General features: G+C 41.4%; 1 protein-coding gene across 7 annotated transcripts in view; it reads right to left on the bottom strand.

The window, feature by feature from the left end:
• Positions 1-6046: 6046 nt before the first annotated feature.
• Positions 6047-13127, bottom strand: part of TMCC3 (transmembrane and coiled-coil domain family 3) — a 147828-nt gene continuing 140747 nt past the window's right edge. For 6 of the 7 annotated variants that reach the window (XM_056340414.1, XM_056340415.1, XM_056340417.1 and 3 more), the window contains one exon: positions 6047-12189. In XM_056340414.1, the coding sequence (XP_056196389.1) occupies positions 11887-12189 (303 nt within the window). In that variant the 3' untranslated portion in view covers positions 6047-11886. The remainder of the gene's footprint in view (positions 12190-13127) is intronic. The other variant, XM_056340416.1, reaches the window with a different exon arrangement.

Genomic DNA, 13127 nt, shown 5'->3' with positions numbered 1-13127 from the left:
TAACATTACAGCAAGTTAAACTTCACCTTCCAAAATGAACTGAAATTTAATTCTGGTGCAAAACAGATTTTGGTGGGGAAGGGGGGGGTGGGGGGTGGGGAAGCGCCGTAGTTCTACACAGCTTTACAATGCAAAAAATCTTTACAAACAGTATTATGAAGTTGTGTGCCTCTCTTGTTTTCTGTATCAAACTTGCTGATTTTCAAATTACTTCTCCTACTATCAGCTCTACAAATATTAACGCTAACTGAGGTTAAACAGAAGTCTTCCTCCCTTGTAGAGCTTCATTAACAGGAATGGTAGCATGGCCCAGATTCTTTCTTTGGTTCTATTAGTGTTAACATCAGGATTACACAGCTGTTACCTGTTGGAAAACAATTAATTTACACGAGAAACGTGACGTCAAGAATCTAGCTCACTCAGTGTGAGTACTGCAGAGAACATAGCAAAAAAGTTACAATATTCAAAGTTATTTAGTTAACGAAAAATCAACTGACAGGGTTGGGTGTCTTTTGCCAGCTAATATGTTGGATAATGGTGCCATTTTTGTGTAATCATTTCCAAGGTAGAATCTTGTTCTAAGAGGATGACTCAAGATGGTGGAAATCGTGTTAATTTATTTTTGCCTCCATGTTGTTCACATTCATCAAAAAATGGCATTTATTTCCATCCAAGGCCCACTGAGTCATGTAATTCTAGTTAATCACCTGATAGCATTTTTGAAGTATGGGTGGTAATGATGCTCTTCATCACAGTGACCGTCTCTCATCATGTCTCACAGCAATGTGAGAAGCAGCGCTGAAAACCTGCTCCTACCTCTTCTTGCTTTAAAAATAGAGCTGCTGCAGTGACTCAGATGGGCTTGACCTGGGAATCTTGTAGAGTAGAAGGAAAGAGAAAAATCAAGAGGCAAGATGGAGTTCAAAGGCACAAGGAGGAGCTTGCTGAAGGAAGGAGGAGTAGAAAGCAGGTGTGTGGGACTTACGAACACAGCAGAGGGAGAAGAGAGAAGAGGGTCAATCAAGAGATGAGCTGAGAGAGCAAAAGGAACAAATGGCTAGAAAATGTAGACTATAAATATTACAAGACAAATTAAAACAGTGAGAGAGAAGTAAATATGAGAAGAAGCCCTCCTGTTGAGGAGTGAGGGGAAATACATTGGGGTTTGTTTGTTTATTTTCTCTTTGTTTATGTCAGTCTTACTCTTCTAATTCAGTCAGTACTTAAAAGAAGCAGGTATAATACCCTTATAATATGTTGGATTCTCCCAACAGTGGCAAATTCCCCTTTTTAAAACATCTCCCACAACACAGTTTTTTTGTAGAAATAGAAATTTATGCAGCTACAGATCTCAGTGGTTTATTTTTCAAAGAAGTAAAGTCTCTCTAAGTTACGCTAAATTCACTGTGGGGCTCAAGTAAAAGTAATAAAGAGATACCATTTAGAGACCTCAAGGGTTTTGTTTAACAGTATTAGGGATTACTTATGTCTCTTTAATGTCATCTTAGATTAGTTCCGGGTAGATCAGCATTTCACAGGGCAGCAAGGTTCATCCTCACACAAAGAAAGCAACATGCAAAGAGCTGAAAAATATGTGGAAAAGCCCAGGAAAATATTTCAATGCTTTTTGCAGATACACTCTTTGGAAGAAGATATTGTGTAAGTATGGTCAGAAAATGTCTTGATGAGTTTGAAGGCTCGTTTAGACTTCCATGCTGCCTCAGTTGAGCAATCTGAAAATAGTTGCTAGATTAGATAAATCCTCAAGCTCCTGTAGCCCAGTGGCATATCTTTAGAGAAGGGTTTTGCTTTTACGCAGACATGCTGCTGGACATACCTGTAGTTTAATCCATGCTTAGTTTATGTCACCTTGACCTGAATCCAACCTAGCAGGACAGACGCCAAGTGGGAAATTAGTGTTGGGAGTACAAGCTCTGTTCAGCCTCTGAGTCAGCAGAACCTGAAAGCATCCAAATAGTTCCATCATCTCATATGGCAGAGATGTCTGTGACTGAGTAGTGTGCTATTTGTGGTGGAGAGATAAAACCATACATTGTTGTGCGCAGCTTGCCTGAGAAAAATAGTATTTTGGCCATTGCAAAATTACTTTTAATTTTTTAATGCCTGTCATGGTTTAACCCCAGCTGGCAACTAAGCCCCATGCAGCCACTCACTCACTTCCCTGCTGGTGGGATGGGGGGAAGAATTGGAAGAATTGGAAAAGTGAGAAAACTCGTGGATTGAGATCAAGACAGTTTAACAGGTAAAGCAAAAGCTGCACGCGCAAGCAAAGCTAACAAGGAATTCATTCACCGCTTCCCATGGGCAGGCAGGGGTTTGGCCATCCCCAGGGAAGCAGGGCTCCAGCATGTGCAATGGCTACTTGGGAAGACAAATGCCATCACTCCGAATGCCCCCCCGCTTCCTCTTCCTTCCCCCAGCTTTATATACCAAGCATGATGTCATATGGTATGGAATATCCCTTTGGCTAGTTCTGGTCAGCTGTCCTGGCTGTGTCCCCTCCCAATTTCTCGTGCCGCTACAGCCCTCTCACTGGCAGGACCTGAGAAATTAAAAACTCCTTGACTTAATATAAAATTGCTTAGCAACAACTTAAACCATCAGTGTGCTATCAACATTGTTCTCACACCAAACCCAAAAGAGAGCACTGCACCAGCTACTAAGAAGAAAATAAACTCTATCCCAGCCGAAAACAGGGCAGTGCCATAGTGCTGTGATAAGAATCTTCCCTGGTTAAACTCAGAGGGGTTTTTACTGTTGAGCTCAGTAGGGCCAGAATGCAATGTGTAGCACTTAGGACATCAGAAGATACAAAGCATGAGGCAGTTCATGAAGCCATTACTCGGGCAGATGTGTTGTATGGGACTGCTGATCACACAGGCATTACCTACTTCTCTGTTCAGCATGTGCGTGGAGTATCTCATGCTTATAAGTACTGATCTTCTGCATCCTTCCCCTTCAACTGTGTTTCTGTGGCTATGAGGAAAAAGGATGTTTCCCAGACCAGTACAAACTCATTAAGATGCTATTCAACAGCAAAATACAGGGAGAATTGTCCTGGTTTTAGCTGGGATAGTTGATTTTCTTCCTAGTGGCTAGTACAATGCTGTGTTTTGGGTTTAGTATGAAAATAATGTTGATAAGACACTGATGTTCAGTTGTTGCTAAGTAGTGTTCATATTAAGTCAAGGACTTAGGAGCTTCTCAAGCCATGCCAGCATGAAGGCTGGAGAGGCAGAAGAGGCTGGCAGCCAGGACAGCTGACCCAAACTGGCCAAAGGGATATTCTGTTACTATATAATGTCATGCTCAGTATATGAACCGGGGGCAGTTGGCTGGGGCAGTGTGGATTGCTGCACAGGAACTGGCTGGGCATCAGTCAGAGGATGGTGAGCAATTATATTGTGCTTCATTTGTGGGTTTTTTTCTTGAGTTTTATTTCTCTTTCTATTTTTGTTATTTTCCTTTTCATTACAATTATTATTAGTAGTATTATGTTTTCCTTTATTTCAATGTTTTTACCTCAAACCATGGGGTTTTACCTTTTTCCAGTTCTCCCCATCCCACCAGGGCGGGGAGTGAGTGAGCAGCTGCATGGTACTTAGTTGCCAGCTGGGTTATACCGTGACAGGAATTTATTGGGCTACAAGGAGGTATCACGTTCATGTATATTGTCCTCCTGTGTTACAGGCTTCAGTCTGGGCTGTGCTTTCATTTCCATTAAATTGACTCCATTCTAGTCACACTAACTAAAGGCTTTTTCCAAATTTACACACACGGATGGGTAGAACCACACACTCACCAACTGAAGGGATATGACTGCATCAAATGTGAGTTCGGTTCCTAAAGCTTCTGTCAAAAGCGTGCCAGTGCTTCTTTCAGCAGCTTGCCACCAGCCAGCTTCCAGCTTGTCCTAAGGCAGGGTAGTTCAGCCTCCCTGCTTCACTTCTGTCTGGATCTGGTAGGCTGCACATAAAAGGTAACATAGCATTGATCCACTAGGTAACTTCACAAAACTAATGAGTTGCCCCCTAAGTCTGTGGTCCAAACAGGAACTGAGGAGGATACAGTGTGGAAATTCCCTCTTTTAATTACATCAACTCTCTGCTAGTTGCTATGGGAGGCAGCACCTGCCACTTGATTGCTGTGCTCCACAGTAGTGCAGGCAGAGCAACAGCACACACGCGTTCAGGAAGCATTTATCACCAACTCTAAACTGCACTGCTGGCGGCATCTGAACTAGCTACTTCAGAGTAGGTTTTGGTGTTGCAGAATGAGTTGCAGTGTAGTAACAGATTAAGTCTTGGGTTAACCTTCTAAACTAATCTTCAGCTAGTTCCTGGCACATTCACCCAACTTTAGTTCTCAGAGGTATTAGAGACACCTAATGGTGAGGACAATTTGTCTCATCCGGTGATGACTAATGCTGCATTGTGACTACTACTAGGCTATGAGTGACATTTTTCTTTCTGTGCAAAGCTAAACAGCACTGTTGTATTTTCCTCTTCACCTTTCTATCTTTGGGTGCTAAACCAGTTACCAGGTACCTGATGCACTCTTCAAAGTCAGAACTATGAGCAACTCTTGAGAACTGATGATGAAAGAGATGCCTTTTTTCACGCCTAGTTTGCCAGTGTGTTAGCAGGGGTCATTCAGCCCCTGGCAGAAGTGGGCAAAAGTCGTCAGCAGCTGGGAGGCAGAACCTGCTGTTTGTGAATAGAGTCAGTCTTAATATAGGCTGAGTTCCAGGCACCCACATGAAACTCAGCATGACAAGACCTTGGAAAGTCTGCAGGTGACGTGGGAGCTGCTGTATGCCATTTCCTCAGATAGGAAGAAATAGGAAGTACAGCATGATTGCAAAGTTGCACGCTGTTACCATGCTGTTTCTACTCTGGTTTTCATATAAAAACATAATATAATTCCCAATGGCTACTGGAGCCAGCTGACAAGACCTCTGCTTTGTGAAAAATAAATGCAAACGTTTTGCTTTATGTCAGCTATGTTAACTATTAGGCATGTCACTATTACTTTTTTGGGAGACATGACCCAAGATTTCTGACAATAAAGTAAAAACTCAGCTTAGATTTCTAATTTGGTTTTCCAAAGAAATAATCCAAAGCAAATCCAACTGCTTGGCACAATAGTATGACATTTGCATAGCATGTTCACACAAGCTCTGGAGAAGAGCAATGATGATCCCTCATGTCTGCAATTTTATCATGTCATAAGCTTGTGAATAATTAAATTACCAGTTTTGGTCAAAACTGTGGCAGAGCAGAATGCTTAGTTTCATCAGTATTTTAAGCTGGCTGTCCTGGTTTCAGCTGGAATAGAGTTCATTTTCTTCTTAGTAGCTGGCGCAGTGCTGTGCTTTGGATTTGGTGTGAGATACTGATGGCACACTGATGGCTTTGGTTGCTGCTGGGTGATGTTTACACTCAGTCAAGGACTTTTCAGTTTCTTGGTCCCTGCCAGGGAGAGGGCTGGAGGGGCACGGGGAACTGGGAGGGGGCACAGCCAGGGCAGCTGACTTGAACTGGCCAAAGGGATGTTCCATACCATATGGCATCATGCTGAGTGTGTAAGCTGGGGGAAGGAAGAGTAAGCCGGGGGGGGGGGGGGGGAGGCATTTGGAGTGATGGCGTTTGTCTTCCCAAGTTGCCATTACACATGAAGGAGCCCTGCTTCCCTGGGGATGGCTGAACCCCTGCCTGCCCATGGGAAGTGGTGAATGAATTCCTTGCTTTGCTTGTGTGCACGGCTTTGGCTTTACCTGTTAAACTGTCTTGATCTCAATCCACAAGCTTTCTCACTTTTCCAATTCTTCCCCCCATCCCACCAGCAGGGAAGTGAGTGAGCGGCTGCATGGTACTTCGTTACCAGCTGGGGTTAAACCACGACACTGGGGCTTTACACTCAGTTGAATAGCTTTGTCGCTGCCAATTGAATAACTTTGTTACTGACAAAGAAATACTGCTAAGGGTTTGAATAATGAGACAGTAAGTTTAGGAAACAATGTTCATCATCAAATAATTGCAAATATTTTTATTTTAAAAAATGTTAATGGCACCTTAGAGGCAGTCATGACTACACAACAAAATATACAAAAATTACATCTTCGTAATTTCATCTTTCCACAGTGCTGTACAAAATGAAAATGGTATGAGAAACATTGTAGATCACATAGTGAGACAATTAACTTTAGTCAATAAAACCAGACAATTGATACTACCAGACCCAGGTCCCCTGGGTAAAAAGGAAAGGTGGCTTTGTGCAAAACTTTCCAACAACAACACAACTTATGCTAAACATACAGCAAATCAGCCGTACGAGACAGCTTGATTAGTCCTCATGCAGTCTTTATATATATATATACAGCATCATCTCAGTTTGCTTTTTCAGGGAAAATAAGCAAGTCCATAAACTAAAATTAAACTTTTCTCAGTCTTTCACTGCTGTAATGCAAAATTGTCTCATTCTTTCTGGTGGATCCTACTCAGCATCAGAGACACCATTCAAACTTTATCTGAAAACAAGCCTTTCATAATCTTTTGCATTTTAAAGGGAAGCAATATAATTAATTAAAGGTCACATTCTGGCATGATGGTAAATGAAAAAAAACCCAGATAAATATTTGCCTAATTAAAAAAAAAGGGAATAAACTTGCCTGATTGCTGTTCCTAGATGGACTTTCAGAAGTGATTAAATTCTGCTATCCAAATTAAAGTGTTTAATTACATTAATCTGTGTTTACCTTCTGTTGTACCATTGAATCCAGAAGTAAGTTGTCTATATCACAGTGGAAAAGGGCTTGGTTTCCAAAATCGGTTTCCATACCACCTAAATGAACCACAAGCTTCTGTGGTTTGGTTTGTTATTTTTCTGAATAATTTCCTGTGCATTGATTTTAACTCCAGAAGGCACTGCCTGTGATTATTCAGTTGACTTTGTACCAAACTTAAGCCTGAACCAATTCCTCTTCGAACAGCAGCATTCAACTTTCACTTCAAATGTTGGAGTACTTGTGGGTTTTTTTTGCACGACTAACATTTAGCTTGTAACCCTTATGATTACAAACCTGAAGCTCACGCTTACACTGGATTTGTCTAACTTCAACTTCTAGTCAGGGGATCACATATCCTTCCTACAGAAAATTGCCTTCATCTATTGAATTTCTATTCCCCAGATAAGCAGTCATGATTTGTTCACAGAAAACCATCAGTATGTAAATATCTTTCATGTAGTGCAGATATTGGAACTATACATGATGGTCCTGCATAACACAAATATTTTGATATTAAACTGAAAAGCAGTCAGAATTGATAGTGCTTCTCTAAGAATTCAGAACAAGTGGATACCTCAGGAGTGCAGTTAAATGAGAAGTTGCACCACCGCACGTAACGTAAAGCTGAAAGGAGAAGGAATTTAAACTGGGCCTCATTCAGTGCTGTCAATGACTAATCAGATGTTCAACAACAATAGAGTTATAGTTGAAGCTAGTGGAGGGATCCATTATACAAGTTTTAGAGGAAACCTAATTTAGACCTGAATGCTGAAACGGGAGAGATCAGTAGGATTGTGTTAATTTTCATAAGAAACTAAATCTCCAGAAAGCTCTGAGTGAAAAACTGCCAGAAGCCTATAGAACAGATATTAACAACTAACTGAAGGTCTTTTCGGTTGGAGAACTACTGTCAAAGTGAAGTGAAATAACTGACTCCAGGCAACACCAAGCAGAAAAGACGCTGTCTGGCAACTTTTTGTTGAGTAGGAGTGTTTTAGAGGCTCATGATGAGTAAGCATAAGGAGCATACTACAAATGTCTAGCATGTGGTATGAGAACAGAAAAGCAAATGGTATCCTGACAGAATATGGTTAATCGATCGAGAAGCTGCACAAAGTTCTCATTAAGAGAAGTCTTGCAACCATTTGGGATGGCCTAGGCATGCTTTCATGGCAAGCAGAACTCTGACTGCAGGCCACATACAAACACTCATATTATTCCAGCCCAAGCAGCGGAAGTGATACTGATACCGAAGTTAGTGGCACAGGCATCAGCCCTGGCTAGCTCAGCCATCAGCCTGCTCTTGATCTAGACACAGACACAGCTGGCCACATCCTGGTGCTGTTTCTATCTTGTTCCCTGTGAACAAGTGAGGAAGAACCTCTCTATGCTGAAGCTGCCCCACCATTCTGCAGGGAGGCTGCTCAGAGTGCAGTTTCAGGGGCAGCTAATTCACTGCAGCAAGAAAGAAAAAGGCTCCTCTCACTTTCCATCCCCGCTTCACACTCCCAAGACCATCCCATCAGCCCTCTAAGTCTCTAGATGTGGAAAGCTTTCCACCGCTCTTGCTAGGTGCTTCTTCCAGCCTTGTGAGCGAACATGGCACATGGAAGACTGCACCACACACCACAGTCAGCACGAGGTAAGAGATGGAAGGGCAAAGGCAGGAGGGGAGACCTCCCTCCCCTTTGGGTGGCCCTCTGCTTGGGAGAGCTCCTGGCACTGCAGCCTTACTCCCTGTAAAACTATAGCAGTTGCACCTGAAAGCAGGCTTTTGCCCTTCACATTTATTTTTTTTTTAATTTCTTGGTGCATGTCACATCCTCCAGTGATTTACATTCAGCTGGGAAAATAACCTATAGAAGTGCTATGCCCATGTACCAATTAGGGTTGTTTTAATTTGCACGACTAACATTATGCAGCCTTTACAGCTTTTACTGTGTCCTCTGCCAGATATAAAGCCAATACGGAAAGGCAAGACCTTTTTGGTCTTTCCAATTTGGACCCAGACAGAGTTTATCAAGACAGCAAGTAATCTTTCACAAGCCCACTGATTTTATGTTCTGCCCTCATTTTGCACTGAGGTAATCTTCCAGAATTGTAACAGGATGCCCTTGGAGCAGAAGCCTTCACATCCCCAGGTCATACCATACCAGCTTCCTTTGTTATAAGAAAAGTGACTAAACTTTTTCCTGCCTGACCCCAAGACTACTTGACATTACATTTTTAACTACATACACTAGCACTGGGAGGATCTTCTCTTTAAACATATAACCACACAACAGGCAAAGTTTTTCTTACATAAAAATGATGAACACATGGTATTCCTTTCTTGCACATGTATCCTCCTGAACCCATTTAACAAAATGCTAGACAAAGTGTTTTCCTCAAGTGGCCAAACCAGAAGGTGGCTGTGCAAACCACAGAAGAATGGAGGTTGTAATAAAGATGGCAAGAAAACACCATGAAGAGTCACAGCTTTCTGAGGATCAGTACCAGGACTTTTTTTTTTTTTTTTTTTAATGGATGTATTCATCTTGTGGCCTATGGAAATGGCAGGGGAGGGTCATAGAGATGATTAGTAAAATGGATGGTGGAATTCAGGAAAAGATTTCAGAAAGGAGAGGACACTGAATAGAAGCACACTCACTGGCTAACGAAATGGAAAGTACAGACTATAAAAAGACATCATACGCCTTTTCAAAAATGAAGATCAGAACAAGTTATATGAAAACAGTGGAAAAGACCAAGAGGATCTCAGGACACATCAAAAGGGCATAAAAACAAACCAAAGGAAACCCTTTCTTGTGATGTAAATGCCAGGAAAAAACTGTTTTTTTCCTTCTAACCTCATTAACATTGTGGAAGGGACTTTCCTGTGGAGATAAGTTTATGAGCTGCATTGGTGGAAGCAATCCCTGCAGTTTATTAGCTGGCTGAGGCTAAGGACAGGCACTTGGAAGGTGGGGGTGAAGGCCTGTTGCAATGCATGCATATAAGTACCAAAATGGGTTGAGACACATGAGAAGAAAGGTCTCCCTGGACCGAACAGCAACAGGAGCACATACAGAAATCAAGACAGAAAAGTTTTATACTTAGTACTACTTCCCTTCTTCAGGGGATACCAGGAGTACAGAGGTAAACACAAAGACGAAAAAAACCCAAACCCCAAACACTAAGGAAAAGAAGAATGTATCTATATAGTAATTCTTGACACAGCCAGGGATAAACAAATCGGTAAGTCTGGGCTTTAAAAAGTCATATCCCTCTCAGCAGGACTTAGGTTGTACACTCCACCTTCCCCTGAAGATGGGGCAGGGCTGGGTTAGGATAACATGCCTGATGTGATCAATTTCTGGTGCCTGCAAGCCAGCACAATCCTTCCAGATCTCTCCGTTCAAAGATGTAGCACATATAAAGAATTCTTTAACGATTATTAAATTGTTTTAATTTTATAAATGCTGAGTCATATAATTATTTATGCAGTTAATTCTGCCCTTCATTCCCTGAAGCCACAAAAAGTAACTATATTCACTGTTAATCCTATCATGGTAAAATATCAGAATTCTTCCCCCGCCTCCCCTTCCCCACTCCCTTTCTTCTGAATGAGGTCTTCTGAATTTCTACACCAACTATTGCACTTGATTAAAAAGAAATACACACACTGAGTAATTCCCCACCCCCCAATCCCATAAAACCAGCATAACAGATACAGCAACTGAAAAGAAAATCTGTCATGACAATTATTTTCTAAATAAGTAACACTGAACATCAAATAACTGGAGAAACTGTCTTTCCATTTAATGGACAGTGAAGAATAATTATGATTGTGGTGGTTTGTTTTGGCTTTGGGGGTTTTTAAGATCTTGTTCATCATGGCTGAAAGACAAGTAGATTTCAAGGAAATTTTTTTTGCGATTTTTAAACCAAGCAAAATAAATTCCAGTAAGAAAAAAACCCAACCTTGTCTCCTAGCCGTGGTACTGTACGCTAATATATTATTTTCAGGAACGTTTGTCAGGAAAGCCTGCACTGTGTGTGTATATTTACAGAAGTTTAACTCCCTGCTCCCCTCAGAAGCTGCTCACTTGCACTCCTTCCACATTCCTTAATCTGACACAGGGAAGAAATCCACTGTACCCAGAGTCCCACCACCTATCTGCTCTGCATTCCGAGCACCCCAACAATTCAGTGCTAACAAAGGCTAACCTAAATGTTGCTTTTCTGTGTACTTCTTTCCCCGCGCAGTTTGCAGGGCTTGAAGCAAGTGCGTGCTTTGGTCTGCATGACAACTTATCCACCAGTTACTTACTACTTTGCTCCTTTACAAAGTGGCCTGGAGATCCAGCCGTTCAATTCAGTTCCTGTTTGGAAGTCTTCTGCCACATTTATGAACTTCCCAAATGTGATAAGGAACAGTGCCAGGATAGAACAACCACAAACTATGGTCAATAATTACCGGTCTAATTTACAAACAATAAACTCTCTGTGCAAAAGGTTACTAGCAGAAGCATCAAGTTTTGCTGGTCCTGAAAACTAAAAATCCCGTATACAGATACCCATTAATTTAGAATCAAGAACTATCAATACATAGGACTGTATAATTTGGCTTCTTATTCTAGTTGGATTTAGAGAGGAAACTAATTAGTCTAACAGGACTGATACACATTATGGTCCACTCCTGCCCGATTACACTCTTTGCACTCCAGTCTAGTAAAATGCACACCTGACACGGGAGTTGCTTGGATCCCTCTCAGAGCATCATACCATCTTTTGTGGGTGTGTGTTTGTAAAGTGGAAAAACCATTGTATTAAGGCAGAAGACTGACATAAGCAAGCAGTTCATCACAGACACAGACAATTACACACAATTGAATTGAACAGGCAACTGACTGCCAACAAGTACGCGTGTTTGTATTTATACCTTGCAGCCCAAGAGTCTTTGTGGTCTTCTCCATCCAGTTTGTACATTTAAACTGACAAAAAATGATTTGTATACACAGAGCACTTAAAAACAAGGAGGGAAAGGAAAAAAGAAAAATAAAAAAGGGACAAAGAAAGTAGCTAGACCAGAAGCTTTATCTTGGTATAATCATCCTTTCTATGGCACAAATTATATGATCCCAGTTCTTACAAAATATTGCCAGCAGCGTCACTGCGAAAAAAGTGCAGATGATATGAAAACGGCTCTTCATCATAGGAGCAATGAACTTTGCAATAGTAGAAACGCATACTAAGATGACAGTCATGAAGGCCAGGATAACATTTATACATTTCCCCAGGAGCACTTTGGCATTAACTGTTTCAGACTGCTGTGCTTGCTGTTCTTGCTGATGAAGCTCCAGCTTTGAAACCCGGGTCTGGCATGATTCTAAGGCTTCCTGGAGACAGAAAATAAGAATTAGGGCAGCTATATTTCCATACAGCACTCCTCCCATTCTGGCTGCAGAGCCATCCATCAGCTAGATTAGAAGTATAATTTATTATAGACTCCTAAAATTTGAATAAGCCACCAACTTTTTAAAAAATAAGTGCACATATATATCTGCGTGTGTTTTTGTATCACTGCCTGCTCAAGCATAATCTAGTCTGACAACACTGTCCAAAATGTAGTTTTTACATTTTTCATGCTTGAGAAGAAGTATCGTAACTCATAGTGTTCACAACAGAAAATGTTTCCTGCATATACTGATGAGATAAAGTACTGGGAAAGCTGTTGCCGTGGCAACTTGCACTGCATTAGAACAACATCATAGTTAGTTTCTTCATATATACTATAGAAAATATCAGGGCAGTACAAGCCTGCTGTGATACTAATTAAATCTACTTTGCAACATGTAGCATTTGGTTTACACCACCCTCTCTGGTCTATGTTACTTTTTCTCTCAAAGCCACCCATGGTACAGTGCAGGGCTTGAGCCTTCAGTAACAGATTGCCTTTTCCTTCTGTAGTGTGACGGCTCATCAATCCGTACTCCAAGTTGGCAGCAGAGACAGTGGTGATGCTTTTATGGGATTCTCTCTCTCACACGATATATTCCACTTCACATTTTGTTCTAAAGAAAGCAGACCTTTCTCTTCTGCTTGAGGGTGGACTAAAAATGGTGTTTTGAGTAAAACACTTCCTAAGTCACTAACCCCAATGCTTAAGCCCTTTCAAAGTGAAACATGGAAAAATTTCCAGCTGCTTCACTTACTTGCCAAAAATGCCACTTTTTACTGGAGTTGGGACTTGGGGATTGCTATGTTACACAGTGCAAAGCTATAATTTAGCAAGACTGATCAAGTTGACATAACCTTTTACCACTGTGTAAAAGGG

The sequence above is a fragment of the Falco biarmicus genome, chromosome 5, assembly GCF_023638135.1.
Source record: "Falco biarmicus isolate bFalBia1 chromosome 5, bFalBia1.pri, whole genome shotgun sequence".
NCBI classification, from domain to species: Eukaryota; Metazoa; Chordata; class Aves; order Falconiformes; family Falconidae; genus Falco; species Falco biarmicus.
This window is presented reverse-complemented; position numbering and strand designations above follow the sequence as displayed.